Here is a 24,471-nt window from a genome sequence, read left to right as displayed (position 1 = left end):
CACAGGAGTCTGTGCCTTTGCCAAGTATCTCCACAAGCATTTTAAAAGAAGGATTGGTAAAAACCCCAAACTGCTGTGCTCTAATAGTTTAAAGCATCACTGATTTTCTGAGTTCCAGAGATACTTGCTAAAGGCATAAACTGGGCTGAATCAAAAGCAGTGTAAGCAGCAGGATGAGGGAGGCAATTCTGCCCCTCTACTCAGCTCTCATGAGACCCCACCCGGAGCACTGCATCCAGCTCTGGTGCCCCGAGCATAAGAGGGACATGGATCTGCTGGAGGAAGTCTAGAGGGAGCCATAAAGATGAACAGAGGGATGGAGAACCTCCCCTATGGGGACAGGCTGAGAGAGATGGGGCTGTTTAGCATGGAGAGGAAAGGCACCAGGGAGACCTTACAGCAGCCTTTCAGTACCTGGAGGAGGCTATGGGAGAACTGGGGAGTGACATTTTACAAGGGCTGAGAGTGAGAGGGAATGGCTTGAAGCTTGAGGAGGGCAGATGTAGACTGGAGAGTAGGAAGAAATTCTTTCAAGTGAGGGTGGGTAAACACTGGCACAGGTTGCCCAGGTGGTATCATAGTATCAGTCAGGGTTGGAAGGGACCACAAGGATCATCTAGTTCCAACCCCCCTGCCACAGGCAGGAACACCCCACACTAGATCAGGCTGGCCAGAGCCTCATCCAGCCTGGTCTTAAACACCTCCAGGGACAGGGCCTCAACCACCTCCCTGGACAACCCATTCCAGGGCTTCACCACTCTCATGGTGAAGAACTTCCTCCTCATGTCCAGCCTGTGTCTAAATCTCCTCTTGTGTTGATAACTCTCATTCCATAAGTGCTCTCAGTTTAAAAGTGACAAAATTGAAGCTGAAAAAGGGCTGAGAAAGGCAATGTTACAACAGAATAAGCTTATTTACATAGAGAGTAAAACCCTTATGATTTTAATCAAGGCCAGGCTGGATGAGGCCTTGAGCAACCTGGGCTAGTGGAAGGTATCCCTGCCCATGGCAGGGGAGTTGGAACTAGATGATCTTTAAGGTCCCTTCCAACCTAAACCATTCTATGAATCTGTGAAAGATTTGTCTCATATTTCAACTTCAGGACAGAGGAAGAGGCTTCAGAAAATCAGAGAACTGATAGGCAAGGAGCTTTTTTTGCTGTCTGATGAGCTTCAGGAGAAGTGGATCACAAGCTACCGTGATATATATGTGCAAATTAAGCAGTAAAATCTAATCAATATAAATTGATATAAAAATATTAAAATGAGTGTAATCAGTGCTTTAGGAATAAATAGTTTTTTAATCCATGTCTTAGTGGTTCTAAGTGAAATGGATTTTTTTTATCTCTTGCCCCACTTGGAATCTGTTGGATGAAATAACCGATTTTTAATTGCTGTGACTGAGCTGTGACCTTTCTTTCATTTTGAAACTCTTATTAAAAGTCTAATGGTAGGACACTTATTGTTGTTATTCTTAGCAGGCATGGGCTTTGAACAATTAAAAGAACAAATACAGTTATGCCAAAAAAAAAAAAAAAGAAAGAAAAAGGAATAAAATAACCCATTGGACTTTGGAAATGCCATAAAGGCTGATGAATGCGAACCAAACTGCATGTAACCTGTCAAGTGCAATTGCTGCATTCATGTTTTGCTGCCCGTTCAGCTTCATTTGTTTGTGGAATTCCTCTGAAATGGTTTCCTTTTTCAAGTTTTCCCTACTCAGGACTTTTTGTTTAAAGCTCAGACCTGATTGTAGTGCTTAGCCTTTGGTTTAGTCGTGAATTGTCCACCTTACAAATGTGTTGCAGGTTATCCTGCTCTTTTAAATACCACTAATTTTGGGTTCTGTGGCACTGGAATTAGGGCTACGAGGATGATTAAGGGGCTGGAGCACTGCCCTGTGAGGAGAGGCTGAGAGCCCTGGAGCTGTTTAGTCTGGAGAGGAGAAGACTGAGATGGGATTTAATAAATGTTTGTAAATATCTGAGGGCTGGGGGTCAAGAGGGAGGGATCAGGCTCTGCTTAGTTGCACCCTGGGACAGGACAAGGGGTAATGGATACAAACTCCAGCACAGGAGGTTCCACCTCAACATGAGGAGGAACTTCTTCACTGTGAGGGTCACAGAGCCCTGGAGCAGGCTGCCCAGAGAGGCTGTGGAGGCTTTCAAGGCCTGTTTGGAAGCATTCCTGTGTGACCTGTGTTGGATTCTATGCTCCTGCTCTGGCAGGGGGTTGGACTCCATCTCCTGAGGTCCCTTCCAACCCCTAACATCCTGTGAGCCTGTGGAATTGATGACATATTGTGATAGAATTTGTAATTGGAAAACATAAATCTTCAGGAAGGAGATTGCAGGCTTAGTAGACCTTCTGATTTGGCTCTGAATCACTCCTGAACCTGTTCTGCAGCATGGTGCAGGCACAGGGAGTGTTCCTGCAAGAGCTGTTGCCTTTTTTGTGAGCCATCATCTCATGCTCACTTTCAATCTTTAAAATATCCTGATTTTTTTTATTTGTTTCCTGGAGATTATAACTTGTACTGATCACATTGGATTTTCTTTCAGTGTAAGACCAAAGGGGATCTCAGAGATCATAGATTCATAGAATGGTTTGGGCTGGAAGCGGTCTTGAAGATCATCTCATTCCAGCTCCCTTGCCATGGACAGGCACACCCTTCCTCTAGCCCAGGTAGCTCAAGGCCTCATTCAACCTGGCCTTGAACATCTCCAGGGAGGGAACATCCAACACCTCCTTGGGCAACCTGTTCCAGTGTCTGCCCACCCTTACTGGAAAGAATTTCTTCCTACTCTCCCGTCTCAATCTGCCCTCCTCAAGCTTCACTCCATTCCCTCTCATCCTATCACTCCCAGCCCTTCTCAAAAGTCCCTTCCCAGCTTTCTTGTAGCCCCTTTCAGGTACTGGAAGGCTGCTCTAAGGTCTCCCCAGAGCCTTCTCTTCTCCAGGCTGACCAGCCCCAACTCTCTCAGCCTGTCCCCATAGGGAAGGTTCTCCTCTGATCATCTTCTAAGCCTCCTCTGGACCCACTCTTCTCTTTTTCAGTCATTTCAAAGTTGAGTGCTTGTGAGGGGGCAGTATCTAGGGTTTATAAGATTTTTCACGGGCTATCCCAATGATGTTTCAGTTTCTTGAATGTTTTTCTTTAATAAAACAAAAGCCAAAACAAGGGCATAAATGAGATGAAAATTCATTTGGGTTTGATTTGGTTTGTGGGGGTTTGGTTTTGGCTGGGTTTATTTTTTTTTTTGGGGGGGGGGGGTGGTGGTGGTGGTGTCTTATGGGGGGGGTGTCTGTTCTCTTTTTGTTAGCTTGGGATTTTTGTTTGAAGGTTTTTGTTAATTTTGTTGTGGGGTTTTTGTGTGTTGGGAGGTTTTGTTGTTGGGTTTGTGGGGTTTTGTGTTTGTTTTGTTGGGCTCTTTCGGTTTGGTTTTGGTTTTAACACAGACACTCAGACTTTGTCATAAGCTAATTTTCCTATAGAGTTATTGGCAAGACTTTTGCCTGGGGTGTTCACAAAAGGTCCCTACATCCTTGCTCACATTGCCTCTCCCTAGCTATTAGTCTCCAGATGCCAGAAGAGTGTAGGCTGGCTTGGGAAAGGAGAGGAAAGGAAACTTCTCAGTGCCAGTAAGCAGAGGTAGGGAAGCTGCCGATTTCCTGTGAAATAAACAAGTGGAACCTTTGTTTCCCAGGGATGGCCTGAGCATGAGTCAGTGTCAGGGCTGGGCTCTCCCTGAGCTGAGCTCATGCAAGGAAGGGGCAGGACTCCAGGGCTGCTCTTGGACTCTTGGAGTTGCTGCAAGGCAGCTTGGCTTCACGATGGGAGAGGAGGTATTTCTTTTGCAACTTAGTTGGGTTTGGTTTTTTTTTCTGTGGCTGTTTAAAACTTTTATCATAATACAGATGCTTCAGAGGACAGGATTTGACTGCAGGGTTCTTGGGGTCTTCAGAACGCTTTGAATATGCTGGACAGGTAAAAAGAAAAGAAGGAAAAAGAGTGCTGAGGATCCTGAAGAACATTTCTGCTATAGACTGTACTAGGGGGTTACTTTGGTATGATAATACACTGTGTCCAGCCTCTGTTTAGCTTAAGGTGGTTTTTTTTTTCCTTTCAGACTCTTTGGCCACTAAACTTACACAGATGTTTTTGTTTCTGTATGATTTAGCTTCGATTTTCATACTCTAAAGACTAATCTCATTTTACAGTTAGGCAAGAGGAGTTGCACTGTCTTTAGGATTGTGTTGCTGTCAAATGTTTGCTTAGTAAACAGAAATTCAGTCCTGCTTTTTTCCTTCCCAAGACAACTGATAAAATTCCACTTCTTTTGGGGGGACACAAAAAAAAGAGGAGGAGCTCTGGGCAACCTGAGGATGCCCCTGCTTACTGCAGAGGGGGTTGGGCTAGATGACCTTTGGAGGTCGCTTGCAACCCAGATCATTCTATGATTCTGTGGTTCTTTACTAATTAATTACTCTTCTGAGTGAGGAGACACTTAGAGTGTTCTGTACAAATGAAGGAAATCCATACAAAGTATGTTTTTGGAGAAAATGATACTGGGATAATAAAATCCAAATTAGATAGTGTTTGATGATAGGTTGGACTTGATGATCTCGAAGGTCTTTTCCAACCTGGTTAATTCTGTTCTATTCTATTCTGTTCTGTTCTATATGGAAATGATCCTTTCCTTCAAGAAACAGCAAGGAAAATTGGAGTCAGCTGATGGTTGTGAAATTTGTAGGAAAGCTAAATGGAGAGATGAGCCCATGACAGCCTCATGAGGTTCAACAAGTCCAAGTGCAAGGTCCTGCATCTGGGTCGGGGCAGTCCCAGGCACTGATACAGGCTGGGCAGGGACTGGCTTGAGAGCAGCCCTGAAGAAAAGGACCTGGGGGTGCTGGGGGAGGAGAAGCTCAACATGAGCTACCGGTGTGCACTTGCAGCCCAGAAAGCCAATCACATCCTGGGCTGCATCAAGAGAAGCATAGCCAGTACGTCAAGGGAGGTGATTCTCCCTCTCTATCTACTCTGCTCTGGGTGAGACCCCACCTGGAGTAGTACTGCATCCAGTTCTGGAGCCTCTGTTACAGGAAGGATCTGTAGGTGATGGAAGTTGTCCAAAGAAGGGCCACAAGGATGAGCAGAGGGCTGGAGCTCCTCTGCTACGAAGATAGACTGCGGGAGTTGGAACTGTTCAGTGTGGAGAAGAGGAGGAGACTTTCTTGTGGCCTTCCAGTATCTGCAGGGGGCTCCAAGAAAGCTGGGGAGGGACTTTTGAGGGTGTCAGGGAGTGATAGGACTGGGGGGAATGGAGCAAAACTAGAAGTGAGTAGATTCAGATTGGTTGTTAGGAAGAAGTTGTTCCAAATTAGGATGGTGAGAGACTGGCACAGGTTGCCCAGGGAGGTGGCAGAAGCCTCATCCCTGGAGGCTTTTAAGGCCAGGCTGGATGTGTCCCTGCCCATGTGTGTGAGGTGTCCCTGGCCATGGCAGGGGGGTTGGAACTGGATGCTCCTTGAGGTCCCTTCCAACCCTGACAATTCTATGATTCTAAATAAACTGTTTAATGATTTGCAGATACTTTGGGGGACTTTCAGTTGAAACATGTGGATTTAGCTCAACTTTGGATTTTCACAGCTAAAGTCATTAAGCTCTGTACAGATATGAGACTAAAAATTTTCTGAGTTGCTTTTTCTCATAAAATGTGCCACAAGTCTTCCTTTGGTTTCTGCCTTAAAACCACAAAAGAGAAAAGAGGAAAAGGAGTAGTGCAAAACCTTAGTGCCATGGTTTAGTTGATTAGATGGTGTTGGGTGATAGGGTGGACTCAATGATCTCAAAGGTCATTTCCAGCCTGGTTTAAGTCTGTATTCTGTAAATATGTAAAGGATGAGTGCCAAGAGGATGGACTCAGGCTCTTTTTGGTGATGCCCTCTGAAAGGACAATGGGTGGAAGTTGAGGCATAGGAAGTTCCATGGAAACATGAGGAAAAAAATTTTCCCTGTGAGGGTGACAGAACACTGGAACAGGCTGCCCAGCGGGGCTGTGAAGTCTTCCTCTCTGGAGACATTCAAAACCCACCCCGATGCGTTCCTGTGTGATCTGGTATAGGTGATCCTGCTCTGGCAGGGAGGTCGGGCTAGATGATCTTCTGAGGTCCTTTCCAGCCCCTGACATTCTGTGATTCTGTGAAAAGGCTCACAGACTAGCCAGGTCCTTGATGGGATGAGAAGTCTATAGGCCTATCTCAAGTGCCTTCTTAACTCCTTGTTGCATGTTGTCCCTGCCGACTGCAGAGGGGTTGGACTAGATGACATTTGGAGGTCCCTTCCAGCCCAAACCATTCTATGATTTTTTTGTGTTTCTCTGGGAGGTCCCTGCCATTTTGTGTTTCTAAAAGACTTCTAAACTACTATGAGCATGAGCCTGTATTGTTACAGCCAGCTGACTAAGTGCTTCATGAAGAGTTCCCAGTAAAAACCAAACTGGGAAGGAAGTGCTGGTGCAGCAGTGACTGCTAGTCAAATAGGGCTGCTGGTGCTTGCTTTCTGCTGGGAGCTGGGCCACTACCCATGCATTGGTCATCCAAAGAGCAGTAGGCCTCTGTATGTACCCTCAACATAGGAAGGACACGGACCTGATGGAGCAGGTCCAGAGGAGGGCAACAAAGGGGGCTGGAACACCTCTGGTACAAGGACAGACTGAGGGAGCTGGGTGTGTTCAGCCTGGAGAAGAGAAGGCTCCAGGGTGACCTAAGAGCAGCCTTCCAGTACCTGAAGGGCGTACAAGAAGGCTGCAGAGGGACTGTTTGCAAAGGCCTGCAGGGACTGGACCAGGGCAGAGGTTTGAAATGAGAGCAGAGCAGATTTTGATTGGATGTGAGGAACAAGGTCTGCACCATCAGGGTGGTGGAACACTGCAACAGGTTGCCCAGGGAGGTTAATTGAGGCCCAGTCTCTGATGCTATTGAAGGTGAGGCTGGACAAGGCTGTGAGCAACCTGCTCTAGTGGAGGATGCCCCTGCTGGCTCAGGAGGGTGGGGATTCAGGGGTGGTTGAATTGGATGACCTTTGGGGGTCCATTCCACCCCAAACCATGCTCTGTACATCTGACAAGCTTCTCCTGCAGCAGTTTCTGCTCTTGCTGCAAAGAAAAGCTGAAACACACCCTATTAGTAATTTTCCATTTGTGCTTTGAGTTATGGAGTTTCATTCAGAAGAACAGAATTAAAATTCCAGTCAGTTCTAAGAAAACTGGATGGAGATTCCAATGCATTTTGCTTTGTCACTCATTACTCTGCAGTTTTCTCTGTAACAGTAATGAATATGGCTGGTTTTTGGTCAGTAGCTTCTGTCCTGATTTCAGCAATGCAAGGTGGATTAAAAAAACCCCAAAACCAAACCAAACGAAAACACACACCCCCAAAAAAATGGAAAAAACAGGGCAAGAAAAATGCTCACATGCACAGAACAAAATCTAAACCATTCCCTCAAATGAAACCCAAATGAAGGAACACAAAAACCCCAAAGCAAACACGCAGGAAAAAAACCTCACCTCATCAAACCATTCAAAAATGAAAATTAATCTAGGGAGAGAAGCAGAAATGTGATGCCAGAATGGAAGAAATGTTTGCTGTCAGTACTGAGTCTGGCACTGTATGCATCACAGTGTGGGTTTAGTCCTTTTTCTAATCACTGAATTTGATAAATATAGTTAAACAGCTACTTGGCAGCTTCTTCTCAGCATCATAATGTTCACACAAGAGCAAAGGATTGTTGCTAATTTGAAAAGGATTCACAGAGTGGTTTGGGTTGGAAGGGACCTCCAAAGATCATCCAGTCCAATACCACTGCACTCAGCAGGGACATCCTCCACTGTATCAGGTTGCTCACAGCTTTGTCCAGCCTCACCTTGAAGGTCTCCAGGGATGGGGCCTCAACTGCTTCCCTGGGGAGCCTGCTACAGTGTTCCAGCAGCCTCCTGGTGCAGAACTTGTTCCAGCGTCCAATCTAAATCTGCTCTGCTCTCATTTTAAACCCTCATCCTGTCCCTGCAGGCCTTTGCAAACAGTCTCTCTGCAGCCTTCTTGCAGCCCCTTCAGCTGCTTGGAAGGCTGCTCTTAGGTCTGCTTGGAGCCTTCTCTTCTCCAGGCTGAGCACCCCCAGCTCCCTCAGTCTGTCCTCATAGCAGAGGCTCTCTGTCCCTCTGATTGTTTTTGTGGCCCTCCCCTGGACTTGCTCCATCAGGTCCATCTCCTTCCTATAGTGAGGGCTCCAGAGCTGAGGAAAATATATATGTTAAAATATATATGTTAAAATATATTTTCCTCAGCTCTGGAGCCCTCACTGTAGGAAGGAGATGGACCTGATGCTAACAAGGTCCATTCCCTGTTTTCCTGCATTTTTGAGATAAAAGAGGTAGCTGCATTGCCTTCCTTACTGCTGCTGAAGGAAGTGAAAATCCATGTAGTGCTTGTAAGGTTCATTAATTTTTTGCATGAGTGGGAGGTTTCATAACAGCTGGATGGTACAGCCTAGATCTGCACAGCCTGGATCATGGGAGTTGCAAACTGCAGTCTAGAGAGGCACCGTTCTCCTGGGAGAGTAGGAAGGAATCTCAGTGCAGATGGACTAAAGGATTCTTCCTAGTGAAGATAGAAATTCATTCTGAATACCTGATTCTGATACCTGCAAATGGTGACATTCCTGGCAGGGGGGTGCAAGGGGTTATGATCCTTCACATTTTTGTGAGCCACAGTAAAAAAGAGGCAATGAAAAAATCAGTAGAGCAGTGAAGAAAGACGTTTTATATGTGCTCAAACAAAGCAAATTCATTGTAGCATTGCAGATCTGCAGCTTGAGGGAGAAAGAATGAGATTGTTCAGATAGCTTCATTTGATGTGCTTGCTTTCAGTGCTTTGATATGAGGAGGTTAGGAGTATTCTCTGTGGGTTTCATTCTGTACTGAGGGCTTTATTACTGCATTTTCTGAAGTGTTTTTACTCACCAGTGGTTCTAATATATTATGGGATGGATTAAGAGGGGTGTGGCTAGTAGGTCAAGAGAGGTTCTCTTCCCCTTCTGCTTTGCCTTGGTCAGGCTGCATCTGGAATATTGTGTCCAGTTCTGGGCCCCTCAGTTCAAGAAGGACCTCAGGGAACTGCTTGAGAGAGTCCACAACAGAGCCACAAAGCTGCTGAAGGCAGTGGAACACCTCCCTGTGAGGCCAGGCTGAGAGATCTGGGGCTTGGAGCTTGGAGCAAAGGAGCTTGAGGGCTGCCCTCATTGCTGGGGATAAAGATGTGCAGGGCAGTGTGGTGAAGATGGAGCCAGGCTCTGCTCAGGGATGTCCAAGGACAGGAGAAGAGGCAATGGGTGCCAGCTGGAGCACAGGAAGTGCCACAGGAACAGAAGGGAAAACTTTCCAACGTGAAGGTGCTCTGGAGCAGGCTGCCCAGAGAGGTTGTGGAATCTCCTTCTCTGGAGCCGTTCCAAAGCCACCTGGATATGTTCCTGTGAGAGCTGCCCTGGGAGCTCCTGCTCTGGCAGGAGGCTTGGACTGGATGATCTTTCAAGTTCCAACCCCTAACATTCTGTGATTTGTTTCAGCAGCATCTACCTAATCTAAACTCTTACATTCACTTTCTCACCATTAACCTTTTAGGAAGGCAGATTTCTAGTTCATTAATGGTTTGAAACTGACAGCCTGGCAGCATCAAATAGCAGGATTCCAACTTTGTAGCGAAATAAGAACGTTACAGTGTGTGCTAGTTAAGACACATAGGTTTTTCTCCTGTCCAGCACATCATAGCAGATCAGTAGAAAAAAAGCCTCCCCACTCCCCTCCCTGCTCCTAATTTGAAATGTTAACATGTCACAATCTGAAATTACAATACCTTTGGAGTCAGGTGCTGGTGGAACAGGCTTAACTGTGGAGAACAGTGATATAAAAAGCAAATTGTTCACTCTTCTGCTTTCCAAGCTACTCAGAGTTGTTGTTTTATTAAAGTGGTGTTCCACTGTTCATGCTGATAGTGTTTTGGGTTTTTTCTACCCCTTTTTCCATTCCATAATTAAACCAAAAGTTTTGCATTGTGTATTTTCCCCACTTAGATGATTCCTTGAATGGCTTAGGTTGGAAAGGACTTTGCAGATCATCTGCTCTCACTTGCCTGTTATTTGAGATAGCAGACATTTCTCTGGTGACTTGCACTAGTGAAGATGTTCTTCATCTGTGGTTTGCACACTGCTGGTGGTCTGCTAAGCACCTGGGAGCTTTAGCTCATGGATAGCTGGATGGGACATTTGGTGCTGGCTCAGGTTGTTTCTTAATGGAGCTCAGCAGCTGGATGCAAGCACTGAAGTAATTTTCCATTTAAGCAGCTCTGAAACTGCTGAAGAGATGTTTTGTAGTTGTAAATGGGAAGTTAGGAATCTATGAAACAGGCCCTGTAATTAGCTGGCTTCCCTACTATGGAGGTTTGAGACTCTCCTTTTATTGCAAAGAAACCATAAATTACATGAATGTGAAGGATATAAACAGTGAGAGCTCAGCATAAACATCAATATCATCACTGAGAGAGATCCATTTGCTGAAATAGTGAAATACTGACTGAAGACATCTTCAATCTATAGCATTTTTTGAGAGGAAGTCACAGACTGTTAAAGGGTGACCAGCAGATCAAGTGAGGTGATTCTGCCATTTTGCTCTGCTCTGGTGAGACCTCACCTGGAGTACTGCATCCAACTCTGGAGCCCTCAGTACGGGAAGAACAATCACCTGATGGAGCAGGGTCCAGAGGAGGGCCATGAAAATGGTCAGAGCTTGGAGCACCTCTGCTACATGGACAGGCTGAGGGAGCTGGAGTTGTTTAGTCTGGAGAAGATAAGGCTCTGGGTTAGACTTAAGAGCAGCCTTCCAGTACCTGAAGGGGGCCTACAAGAAGGTTGCAGAGGGACTGTTTCCGAAGTCCCTCAGTGACAGGATGAGAGGCAATGGTTTGAAATGAGAGCAGAGCAGATTTAGATTGGGTGTGAGGAAAAAGTTCTGGACTAGGAGGGTGCTGGAGCACTGCAACAAGTTGCCCAGGGGGGTAGTTGAGGCCCCATCCCTGGAGATCTTCAAGGTCAGGCTGGACAAGGCTGTGAGCAACCTGATCTAGTTGAGGAGGTCCCTGCTGAGTGCAGGGGGTTTGGACTGGATGACCCTTTGGAGATCCCTTCCAACCCAACCCATGCTATGATAATAAAGATGAATATCAACAATTTCATTTTCTTCTGTTAGGAGCAGATAATCTTTGTTTTGCTTCCAGACTCTGAGTCTGCCCTGAAACTGTGTGAAGGGGTTACTGAAACTATGCTAAGAGGTTATTGTTTAAAGATATTAGTGAACTTCTTTTCTTTGTTCCTTTTTGTGGCTCACATTCTAATGAATTCTGTATAACTAAAAAAAAATATATAAGCTAACAGCCCTCCTCCCCCCAGACAAACCTAAGTGCAGCTTCATTTGCCTTTGTGTCTCTACTGTCCTCTCCCTCCTCCTGTATTTTGTATTTCCATTACCAGGTGTTTTTATGTTGTCCAATTTGTAACTCAGCCTGCAATTTTTAAAGGAGAATAATAATCATTTATTCTTTTCAGAGTGTTGGGAAGAAATTACCTCCAGCCACAGCAACTCAGGAGCCAACAAAAGCAGAAGTGGACAGCAGAACAAAAAGTAAGTTTCATACACAGTTTATTTTCTTCTTTGCATTTCATGCCATTAAGCCTCTGAAAAGTGAGCTGAAGGCTTTTCTCTGCTTTGTGGTGCCAGAGCGTCCCATATATAGGAAAAGGTAGGATGCAGATCTATTTAGGATGAACACTGAGTAGGCAGGGCATAGATTGCTTTGTTTCACAAAATTCTCTGGCTTGTTTTTGTCCTGATAATCCTACCTTGAGTTTGCTGCCATCACAAATCAAATTAAATGGCGTGATCAGCTCTCAGCCTCGAGGGTGCTTCAGAATTAATCAGAGCTGAATAAGAGCCAACTTCAGGCTGTAAGTTGTAGGTAGGTCATAGGAAAGTACCTCTGAGTGTTGGTGCCCTTGCTTTTTTTAGATTCATAGAATGCTTTAGTTTGGAAGGGACCTTGAAGATCACTTAGTTCCAACCCCCTGCCATAGGCAGGGACACCTTCCACTGGAATAGGTTGCTAGAGGCCTCATCCAGTCTGGCCTTCAACAATTTGGGGGAGGCTGCATCCATGACCTCCCTGGACAAACTGTTCCAGTGTCTCAGCACCCTCACCCTTCCTAATCTCCAGCCTAAATCTGCCCTCCTCAAGCTTCAATCCATTCCCTCTCATCCTGTCACTCCCAGCCCTTGTCACAAGTCCCCTCCTGGTTCTCCTGTAGCCCCATTCAGGTTCTGGATGGCTGCTCTAAGGTCTTCCTGGAGCCTTCTCTTCTCCAGGCTGAACAGCCCCAACTCTCTCAGCCTGTCCCCACAGGGGAGGTTCTCCAGCCCTCTGGTCATCTTTGTGGCCTCCTCTGGACCTGCTGCAGCAGCTTCATGTCCCTCAGTCTGGGGGCACCAGAACTGGACCCAGGACTCCAGGTGGAGTCTTGTGAGAGCAGAGCGGAGGGGCAGAATCAGCTCTCTCATTCTGCTGGTCACACTTTTTTGGATGCAGCCCAGCACACAGCTGCCTGCTGGGCTGCCAGTGACCACTGCTGGTCCACGGGGAGTTTGTCACCAAGTGACACCCCCAAGTCCTTCTCCAGACTGTTCTTGATCCATTCATCCCCCACCCTATATTTGTGCTTACGATTGCCTTGGACCAGGTGTATGACCTTGCACTTGCCTTGTTGAACTTCAGGAGGTTGGCTTGGGCCCACCTCTACAACCTGTCCAAGTCCCTCTGGTTGGATCCCTTCCCTCCAGCATGTCAACCAGACCACACAACTTGGTGTCATCCACAGACTTGCTGAGGGTGCCTCAGTCCCACTGTCCATGTCACTGTTTTTCCTCAAGAAGCAGAAAAGGTCTCTGTGGGTGGTATGGTTTGTGTGGGAAATGAACAGTGGCCAAGAACTTCAGTTCTTTTTTTGTCATTTCATTGCTTAGTAAACAAAAAGCAGCAATTAATGTTTAGGGAAGTCTCAGTGCTGTTCTAGCTTGCCAAGTAGCTCATGTATATAGTTCCCCTCTTTTGATTTTACTTTTGTAAAGTTACCAACTAAATGTTGTGGATTCTGGTAGATAAGAATGAGAAGGGAAAGAAGAAAGCCATAGCTTAGAGGAGACATTGAGTATACTGTAAGCTGGGGAGCGTCTAAGTCTTGCACCATCCTTCTAGGTCATTGGCAGATAGGTGAGGTCCCAGAACTGAAACATAGAATCAACCAGGTTGGAGGAGACCTCAAGATCCCATAGCAAGGCAAGCATCTGGAGCAGCAGAACAGGGGCTGTCTGACAGAGGAGTATGGTTACAACCTGGTTTACCACAGCTTTTTAGATCAGAGTTGCAGGAACAGCTTAAACCCACTGTTAGTGGGTTTGTTGTTACCCAGTAGCTTCACCATACTGATTGCCTTGCTGCATGCTCTTAGCTTGTTCCCCTCATGACACAAGGCTGTTCATGGGAAGTACTGCAAGAGCTCAACTGCCCTGAAGAAATACTGACAGATGAGCAAACTGGTGACATAGAGCAGGGCTCTGAATCAATGTGCTGTGGAATTGCCTTTCCAAACCTGCATTGGAGCAGGGTAAGGTGACCTGAGTGCAGGGCCATTGAAAAGGTGGCACATGAGCTTTCCCAACTGCAGCACTAACCCTTACATGGTAAGCCAGGCTGGGGGACAGCTGCCTCAAAGATTCACAGATTGCACTGGGTTGCAAAGGACCCTCCAAGGTCATCCTGTCCAACCCCCCTGCAGTCAGCAGGGACACTTCCTCCTAGATCAGGCTGCCCTGGGATACATCCAGTCTGATCCTGAATGTCTCCAGGGATGGGGCCTCAACCACATCCCTGGGCAGCCTGTTCCAGTATTTCACCACTCTCATTGTTCAGAACTTCTTCCTGATATCCAACCTAAATCTGCCCTGCCCCAGTTTCAAACCATTGGCCCTTGTCCTGTCACTCCCCAGCCTCCCTGTAGGTTTCTTTCAGATATTGAAATGTAGCAATAAGAACTCCCTGGAGCCTTCTCTTCTCCAGGCTGAACAGCCCCAATTCTTTGAGCTTGTCTTCACAGGAGAAGTGCTCCAGATCATCTTGGTGGCTTTTCTCAGGACCCACTCCAGCAGGTCTATGTCTATGTTGGGAGCCCCAGACCTGGACGCACTTGTGACATCCGAAACTGCTCACTGAATCACAAGCCAGGGTGCTGGGGTTTGATACTTTTACCACTTATAAGTGAATGTGTAAACTTCCTGAACAATGGCTAGGAAACTGTACCTTCCACAGTGACACATTGAGATGTGGCTGATACAGAGACACTTCATCACTACTTTGGGCTCTGGTTAGTTCTTCTTTCACCTTTTTGTTATTTCTCTTTCTGTTATTCCCCTTGGACATGCCTTTTTCCCCCCTCTTCTTTTGTTGCCATTTATGTTCATCAGGGTTGTGTGCAAACATCATTCAACATCCCTTGTGGCAGAACTCATGAGAAGAGTGGGCTACTTACTGCACAGTATCTTTGCATCTGCTATGAATTTGATCTGAACTTGGTTATTTTAGAACATTTTCTCTTTCCTGCAGTCTCTGGGCCCTCAGTGGAATTTTTGGCATCTCTGCTCTTGCTTGGGAAAGAGAAGCACATGTGTAGGAAGGTCTGATATAAAGTAATGATATATAATTGTCTTGTCCTGAAATGGCATCACAGGAGATACTTTTCAATCAAGTTGAACTTGTCCTTCCTTTAAGTTGAAAAATCCCTTAGTGAAAAGGAAAGATGCTTCAGTTTGGTTTGGGTTTTGATATAGTCAGAGCAATAATTATATCACAGTTAATGTGTGATAGTCAGAGGTGAGGAATATGATCACAATCTGTCATAGGACTGGCATTTATCTGGCATTTATCATTTCTCCAAAAATTAATTTTCACTTCCTCCTAAAATCCTACCACAAACCAGCTTCAAAAAGCATTGAATCCAGGGAATTCTGCAGAAAAATGATAAATGTCCTTAATCAAAGTGTTCAGCATAAAAGTATCATTCCAGCTTGGACCTCAGCTGCTTGTACTTTGTCTGGGATGGTAGGGACTGGAGGTCCATCCTTCCTTGGGAGCCTTTAATTGCTGACCAAACCAGATCCTGTGCCATTCTGCAAAGAAGGAGCCAGAAGTAGTTGGCTTTTGGATATGTGCTTTAGATTCCCATGGGATTACTGCTGGAGATGTGTGCTGCAAAGCAAGAGGGAGGTTACACTGGTAGAAGAATTAATACAGTTTTGCATCTTCCACCTGTTTCTTTCCATGATGCTGCTGTTCCTTAGTCTCAAATGGCTACAAACTGCATTTGCACAGTGAAAGAGCCTGCTGAGAGAAACAGGCATCAGTAATGTCTTCCCTCTGTGTCTGCAGGGGCTTCAGCATGGAGGGGTGGTTGCTGACTCATCCCACATCTTGATTTGAGTCTGTTTGGCTCCTATAGCCTCCCTGATGTGATTGAGCAGTGATTTGCAGCAAGGCACATGAAGTGCTTAACATTTGGCTTTAGTACATGTAAGATGGCCAGAGTTCTGCAATGGGATGAGCTGTTCAGAGCAAGAGACAGAGCAGTACACTCTAGAGGTGCATCACCCACTAATATGCTATGTAAGTCTCTAAGGAGTGGGCTTCACATGTCTGCAGATGACACTGAGTTAGGTGGAAGTGTTGATCTGCTTGAGGTAGGGAGGCTGTACAGAGAGACTCAGGGAGATTGAATCAGTGAGCTGAGGTCAGTGGGATGTGGTTGAACAAAGCCGCGTGCCAGGTCCTGCACTTGGGCCACAACAACCCCATGCAGTGCTCCAGGCTTGGGGAAGTGTGGCTGGCTGAATAGGAGCCAGCAGTGTGCCCAGATGGCCAAGAAAGCCAATGGCATCCTGGCTTGGATCAGCAGTGGTGTGACCAGCAGAAGTAGGGCAGGGATTGTCCTCCTGTACTCAGCACTGGTGAGGCCACACCCCAATTGTTCAGCTTTGGGCACCTCAGTACAAAAAAGACATTGAGGAGTAGGAGCAGGTGCAGAGAAGAACAACTAAGCTGGTGAAGGGCCTAGAGATTGATGAGGAGCAGCTGAAGGAACTGGGACTGTTTAGTGTGGGGAAGAGGAGGCTGGGGGGAGACCTCATCACTGCCTACAACTACCTGAAAGGACAATGTAGAGAGGTTGGTACTGGACTCTTCTTACAGGTAGTTAGTGACAGAAGAAGAGGGAATGGCCTCAAGCTGCACCAGGGGAGGTTTAGGCTGGACATTAGGAAACATTTTTTTCTGTGAAAGAGTGGTCAGGCATTGGCAAGAGGCTGCCCAGGGAGGTGGTGGAGTCGCTATCCCTGGTTGTGTGTAAAGGTTGTTTAGATGTGGTGCTCGGGGATATGGTTTAGTGGTGAACTTGGTGGAGAAAGGTTAATGGTTGGACCTGATGATCTCCAGGGTTTTTTCCAACCTGAAAGATTCTGTGACAAAGAGGACTTTTTGCTCTAAGTGAGAACACAGTGAAAGCACAAATCCTTACAGAGCTTGGAAAACTTCACTGACCTTTCTGGAATGAAGTAATGTATCTGTGAAGAGAAGAGTGGAGACCTCTTTGGTTTAGGCTTGTGGATGCTTAGACATAGAGGAGAATTATTCTGCTGTTGATTTTCCACATGCATGGATGTGTGAGCTACATTGTTTTTTTCCAACGAAGTACCTTGCTTTTAGTTTAAGTGGTTTGCAGTGTCAGTCTATATGGTTAAAAAGCCCAAAAAAGTATGAATTTTTCAGTAGCTCTGTTGGATTCTAAAATGCAGTAAGACAAAAACATCCACAATGACTGAGAGAGAGAGATTGCTGGTTACTGACTCAGAGTGCTGGTTAACTCACATTGCAAAACTGGAGTGTCAAAAAGCAGGCCATAAACCAGCAAAGGCAGTGTCATAGAATGCATTGACCACAGCACTTTAATTACTTCCCCTACTGACTCTTTACAGTTTGTGTCAACCTATTGCATAACAGGAATTACCAAAACCCTAGCAAGCAACTAATGTTTTTGCATGATGGTAGAATGCATAAGGAGCAGCTGAATCTGGATGAATGGGGCCCTAATTAGTTCTGTTGCTGATTTTTGTTTGATGAGGTGGTGTTTTGACAGCCTGAATCACATTAACTGATGTGAAAATATTTATTAGTGCAATCCACTTTTGAGTCCTAAGTGCAGCAGCTAGCACTGAAAACAAGTTCTGCTGAATAAAGTGTTTGGGCTTTTTCATCTGGCTTGTGGGTTTGGTAACAATTATGTGATTTTTTTCACTGGGTTTGGGATATTTTTCTTCTATTCCTGAAAGATTTTATGAGTGATAGTTTAAAAGAGGCTCTCTCAGTTTGAGGAGGACAGGGAACTGCTTGAGGGAGCCCAGTGCAGATTCACAAAGCTGCTGCAGGCAGTGGAACATCTCCCTGTGAAGACAGGCTGAGGGAGCTGGGGCTTGGAGCTTGGATCAGAGGAGCCTGAGGGCTGCCCTCAGTGCTGGGGATAAAGATGTGCAGGGCAGTCTGGGGAGGATGGAGCCAAGCTCTGCTCAGGGATGTCCAATGATAGGACAAGGGGCAGTGGGTGCCAGCTGGAGCACAGGAGGTTCCACAAAAACAGAAGGGCCTTTTTCCCTGTGAAGGTAACAGAGCCCTGGAGCAGGATGCTTGGAGAGGTGGTGGAGTCTCCTTCTCTAAAGACACTCCAAGCTTTTACAGTCCTCAAATATCATGGGGGAGCTGAAGGAAGATTGCCTGTTACAGGTTGAGCCCCCTGGAGACTCTAACTGTTCTAAGTAATCTTTGACCTAAAACTCATGGGATTTGCCCACACCTCGGGCAAGAGCTGCACCACTGCCATCCTTTCAGAGCAGTACCATTACTGTGGTGTATGCCTGGCTTCCCATCAGGGTAGAGATCATCTAGTGAAGAGTGGGCAAACTCAGGTACTTGAGAGTGTACACTCTGGAATGACTTTCCTTGGGCAGAAGTGGTGCTTGCCTCCAAGAACACAGCATGGCTCCTTCTCTGTATCCCAAAAAAAGATGTGCTAAGCCTCTTGCCAGTAACCAGAGGCTTTTCTGAGTATGCCACACACAGCTCCTTTAGAACAGTAAAACATCTACATGGAGATACAGAAATTGAGACATTTCAAGTGAGGTGAACGCCTCCGCTAAGCCACATGCCCTTCTGCAAAGGCTCCATTAATATCTCTGTGTGCTTCTTTGGTCTTTTTAAACCTGCTCTCCTCAAGCATCACATCTGTTTTTTTAACATGATTTAACAGCTGGAATGCATATTCCCTTTTTATTTGTAAGGCACATTGAGATACTTGTCTGTTGCACAGCAACATGTTGTAAGTAGCTGCTTTTCATGACAACTGCTTTTTATGATTTCGGAGTAGGAGTGCTGGCTCCTTTATTTTCCAGATGAAAGTCCAGATGAAAGGGAAGAGGGAACTTCAAACTAATATTCAAAAGTCTTCTTTTGTGCTGAGTGTACAGAAGACTTGGGTATGAATGCAGGTGCATGTATTATTAATTTAGCATTTGTAGATACAGAAATATCTACCCACCAGGGAATAGGTGAGCTATGGCAACCTGCTGGGTCCTTTATACTTCCAATATAATCTATAAATTGTATAGTTACTGGACACTTACTGCATCCAGTTCTGGTGCCCTCAGCATAAAAGGGTCCAGAGGAGGCCACAAAGATAATCAGGAGGCTGGAGAACCTCCCCTGTGTTGATAGGCTGGAAGAGTTGGGGCTGTTCAGTCTGGAGAAGAGAAGGCTCAAGGGAGACCTTAGAGCAGCCTTCCAGTACCTGAAAGGGGCTACAAGAAAGCTGGGAAGGGACTTTTGACAAGGTCTTGTAGTGATAGGATGAGAGGGAATGGATTGAAACTTGAGAGGGCAGATTCAGGCTGGAGATTAGGAAGAAATTCTTCCCAGTAAGGGTGGAGAGACACTGGAACAGGTTGCCCAGGGAGGCTGTGGATGCCCTCTCCCCAGAGATGTTCAAGGTCAGGTTGGATGAGGCATAGAGGGACCTGTTCCAGTAGAAGGTGTCCCTGCCAAAGGCAGGGCAGTTGGAAATAGATGAGGGAGGTGGTGGAAGCCTCATCCCTGGAGGTTATTAAGGCCAGGCTGGATGTGGCTCTGAGCAACCTGGTCTAGTGTGAGGTGCACCTGCCCATGGCAGGGGAGTTGGAACTGGCTGATCCTTGAGGTCCCTTCCAACCCTGACAATTCTCTGTGATTCTATGATCTTTGAGATCCCTTCTAACTTAAGCCATTCTGTGAATCTGTGAATTCATGTGATCTGGTGGAAGGCCATACCTATGGAAGTGCAGATACAGGTTTACTCTGAGGAAAATGGTTTGTGGCAGGCTGCTGTCTGGAGCAATTTCATTTAAAATAATGGCTGTGGGGAGCACAGAGCCAGCTCCCTGGATGACGCGTGTGAGAGTGCTCAGCGGCGTGCACTGCTTTCAATGTTTCATGCTGTTGATGAAAGCGTAAGCTACTAAGAGAAAGATGGCAAGGGGAAAAACATCCAACAAAACCAGCACAAAGAGGATCTTGTGAGGAGCAGTTGTCATAAGGTGATCACTTACCACACTGAATCTTCTTCCTTTCAGGCAAGGAGTATTGCAAAGTGATATTTCCATACGAAGCACAGAACGATGATGAACTCACGATCCGAGAAGGTGATGTCGTCACGCTTATCAGTAAGGTAAAAGCAATAGTTGTCTCCTATAACCAGGGATCCAGTTCTTAAAATCAGCAGCATTCCCCCTTGTGGAGAGTGACCTGGGAGTCCTGGTGGATAACAAGTTATCCATGGGACAGCAATGTGCCCTAGTGGCCAAGAAGGCCAATGGGGTCCTGGGGTGTATTAAGAAGAGTGTGTCCAGCAGATCCTGGGAGGTTCTTCTCCCCTTCTGCTCTGCCCTGATGAAACCTCATCCTGAGTACTGCTTCAGTTTTGGGCTCCCCAGTACAAGAGGGACAGGAATCTGCTGGAGAGGGTCCAGTGGAGGGCTATGAGGATGATTAGGGCACTGGAGCACTGCCTGGTGAGGAGAGGCTGAGAGACCTGGGGATTTCTAGTCTGGAAAAGAGAAGACTTAGAGGGTGGTTAATAAATGTTTATAAATATCTGAGGGCTGGGGCTCAGGAGGGAGGGGACAGGCTCTGCTCACTTGCTCCCTGTGATAGGACAAGGAGCAATGGATGTAAGCTGCAGCACAGGAGGAGGAGGAGGTTCCACCTCAACACAAGGGGGAACTTCTTTACTCTGAGGGTCACAGAGCACTGGCACAGGCTGCTCAGAAAAGTTGTGAAGTCTCCTTCTCTTGAGACTTTCAGGGCCCTTCTGGATGTGTTCCTCTGTGACCTGAGCTAGATTCTATGCTCCTGCTCTGGCAGGGGGGTTGGACTTGATCTCTTTGGGTCCCTTCCAACCCCTGACATCCTGTGATCCTATTTGTGCCTTTGACAGTGTCCTTCCTGGAACAATGCTAGTTTGACAATGAAATGTTACATAGACTTCAGAGAGCCCTACATCTCTTTTCCTCTTGTGCTTTAGAGCCTTACTTTGATAACGTGAAGGAGAGCAGAGCTGTTCACAAGTTTATACAAATAATTTTGGTTTCAGTCTGCTGCAGGCCTACATAAATCACACACATGGACAATGTTATGGGGTGGAAGAGACCCTAAAGATCATCTGGTTCCAACCCTCCATGCCATGGGCAGGGCCACCTTCCATTAGAACAGCTTGCTCAATGCCTCATCCAACCTGACCCTGAACACCTCAAGGGAGGGGACATCCACAGCCTCCCTGGGCAACCTGTTCCAGTGTCTCACCACCCTCACTCTAAACAATATCCAGTCTAAATCTCCCCTCCTCAAGCTTCAATCCATTGCCCCTTGTCATATCCTTATACAAAGTCCCTTTCTAACTTTCTAGTAGCCCCCTTCAGGTACTTTGGATGGAGCCCAAGGTACAGTTGCCTTCTGGGCTGCCAGTGACCATTGCATTCTCTATATTCCCCCGTCCTTCTACTCTCCAGCCTAATGGTATCATGGAATCATAGAATTGTCAGGGTTGGAAGGGACCTCAAGGATCATCCAGTTGCAACCCCCTTGCCATGGGCAGGGACACCTCACACTAGATCGGGTTGCTCAGAGCCACGTCCAGCCTGGACGTATCAAGCCACTGCAGACATTTTATTCCATTTTAACCTCATTTCTACAGCTTGTCACATGTCTATGAACAATTACATAAAGCCTTGCCTCTGGAGAGTGGGGAATCTCAATGCAGAAAGGCCTCACATTTCTCCATGAATGCTTTCTTATCCTGTGTCTGAACTAGTCTGAGATACTGAAGAAGCAAAGCATAACAAGCAGTCACTTTGCAAATCCTTTTGTGGTTTGCACACCTCACTGCACTCAGATTTGGTTTGGGGTTTTTCTCATCTTTTTTTAACACACAGTTTAAGAAAATAAACAAGTGGTGTGGAGTCAGGGTCCTGTCTGTAGAGTTCTGAAAACAGTAGGATCTCCTCCATGCTCTGCCATGCAGTATAGTAACTTAGGCTCAAGGTGAGGAGAAAGTTCTTCACAGAAAGAGTAATTGGCCATTGGGAGGTGATGGAGTCCCCATGTGGTGGTTGGAGCCTTAACTGGGACTTAAGAGCTTAGATGGGGACAAGGCTGAGAATCCTTCCCTCGCTCCCCCTTCCTCTTTCCCAATAGAAAGGAAAAGACAGGGAAGGAGGAAATCCACCAAGAAATAATTTGGAGTTGGATAGGAAGTAGAGAGGTAAAGAATTTTTCTTTAAACAATATATATGTGTGTGTGTGTGTGTAACAATAACAGGTAGGGTCACAAGGGTAAGGAACAAGGATGGATGGGGAAAAAATACGAAATGCAAAACCAGTCCTTTGCAGAGGTGTGGAAGTAGCAGGGGGGACCACGTGGCGGAGAAGCAGCAAGCCAGCAGCAACTCTTTTGTCCCCGCGAGGCAGAAGGGAGAGAGCAATGGCTGCAGTGTCTTCCTTTTTATACCCTTACTGAACAGGGAGGGGGAGTGGAACAGACTAAGTCAGTTTCCCATGGGGAAAACACCCTCCAGGGAGGGCAAAAGCTCTCACAAGCCCTCCCTCCCCTACTTCCAGGATGGGTGTAACCCATCACACCCCATCCCTGGAGGTGTTCAAAAAAGGATTGGATGTGACACTTGAAGCCATTGTTTAGTTGCCAGGAGGTGTTAGATATTAGGTAATAGGTTGGACTTGATGATCTCTGAGGTCTTTTCCAACCTGGTTGACTCTATGAACTTTATTTTATAGAATCATAGAATGGCCTAGGTTGGAAAGGACCTTAGAGATCACTTAATCCAACCTCCCCACCAGGGGCAGGGATGCCTCACAACTAGACTCAGCTGCTCAAAGCCTCAGCTTGGCTGTTCAGGGCCTCATTGGGCTGCTCAGGGCCTCATCTTAGTGCAACTCTTCTGCAGCAGGTGTCTTGTCATTTTTTCTTCATTCAGTAGTAACCAAGTCAGACTCAACTTGCTGCCCACTAATTGCTTCTGCTCTCTAAGCACAGTGATTTGAATTCCAGGTAAAAGGCAGCTGCTGTGCTTAGAGAGTCCTTTCCATAAGCAGTTAGTGTTCCATACTGACTAAGAGGAATTAAACAGAAACATATGGAGTACTTCAGAAACTATTGCCATGGGTTTGCTTTGCTATCAGATTACAGAGTTCCTTCTAATTGATTTGCAAGAAATTGTTTTGCAGGGTTTCCATGAGAGCATTTCACAGAATTTATTGTGCCCTGTTACCAAGACTGAAGGAGAGAAGATTGTTGCCTTTTAAGAGCTGGGTGTCATCGGCCTTCCTGGAAGCACAGATTAATTAGCTTAACATAATGTATTTTGTTGATACTACTAAACCCAGAAAATGATATGAAAACTCCCTCACTAAGCAAATCTCTCTTTCACACAGTCAGATCTATAGGCACGTTGAAGACTCACAGTTTTTATCTCACACTGAATTTGCATTTAATTGGGAAGAGCAGCATCGGTGAGAGTGTGTGCAAGTGGCGGAAGTAGTGAGTGAGTGACACAAGAATGGGAGAGAAGTCTCATGAAGAGAATGCAAAAGCCATTACAAGAATCTTAAAAACATGAAGATTAGATAGCATTTGATAGGTGTCAAGAGGAAGGGAAACAGCTTAAATGGAGCTGAGTGGTAAGGTGCTAGGAGAGGCTGTGTATTTGTGCACACATATGTGGAAATATATCTGTGAGGAAGCTGTTTGTTTGTCTGGGATTCATCTCAAAATGAGAAGGATGAATTTTGTTGAAGGAATTGAAAAGGAGTGGTATCAGTAATTGCAGAATTCACATTCACCATTTTAACAGTGCCCCTGCACATAAAAAGGGTAGGATTATATCAGATTTTTCTCTTTCCTTTTCCAGCTACATTAGTTATAAAGTCCCTTTGTCAAGGTCATCAACTGTCTACTGGGATGTATTAGAAGGGGTGTGGGTGAGTGGCTTGAGAAAGGTTCTCCTTCCCCTCTGCTCTACCCTGGTGAGGCCTCATCTGGAATATTGTGTCCAGTTCTGAGCCCCTCAGTTCAAGAAGGACCTCAGGGAACTGCTTAAGAGAGTCCACAACAGAGCCACAAAGCTGCTGCAGGCAGTGGAACATCTCCCTGTGAGGCCAGGCTGAGAGAGCTGGGGCTTGGAGCTTGGAGCAGAGGAGCCTGAGGGCTGCCCTCGTTGCTGTTGATAAAGATGTGCAGGGCAGTGTGGGGAGGACAGAGTCAGGCTCTGCTCAGGGATGTCCAGTGACAGGACAAGGGGCAATGGGTGCCACCTGGAGCAGAGGAGATACCACAGGAACAGAAGGGAAAACTTTTTCCCTGTGAGGGTGCCAGAGCCCTGGAACAGGCTGCCCAGAGAGGTTGTGGAGTCTTCTCTGGAAACATTCCAAACCCACCTGGATGTGTTCCTGTGTGACCTGCTCTAGGTACTCCTGATCTGGCAGGAGTATCTTATGAGGTCCATGTTAGGGTATGGAGTACTTAATATTTTCCAGTTCTTAGAGCAGTTGTTAGGCAACTTAATTTCAACCTCACTGTATTTTATAGGCAGTTACCAAAGTATGGCCCTTTTGCCAAAATAACTCTCCTGGCTTTCTCTCCTGCAGCGTCTTTAAATGCTCATCCTGGTGCAGGAGG

General features: G+C 46.3%; 1 protein-coding gene across 3 annotated transcripts in view; it reads left to right on the top strand.

Moving 5' to 3' along the window:
- Positions 1-24,471, top strand: part of SH3KBP1 (SH3 domain containing kinase binding protein 1) — a 189,874-nt gene that overhangs the window by 116,465 nt on the left and 48,938 nt on the right. For all 3 annotated transcript variants that reach the window (XM_054165907.1, XM_054165906.1, XM_054165905.1), the window contains 2 exons: positions 11,653-11,728; positions 19,856-19,950. In XM_054165907.1, the coding sequence (XP_054021882.1) occupies positions 11,653-11,728; positions 19,856-19,950 (171 nt within the window). The remainder of the gene's footprint in view (positions 1-11,652; positions 11,729-19,855; positions 19,951-24,471) is intronic.

This window comes from Dryobates pubescens, chromosome 12 (genome assembly GCF_014839835.1).
Source record: "Dryobates pubescens isolate bDryPub1 chromosome 12, bDryPub1.pri, whole genome shotgun sequence".
In the NCBI taxonomy this organism is placed as follows: Eukaryota; Metazoa; Chordata; class Aves; order Piciformes; family Picidae; genus Dryobates; species Dryobates pubescens.
The sequence above is the reverse complement of the archived record's forward strand: the minus strand, read 5'-3'. Positions and strand labels throughout refer to the sequence as shown.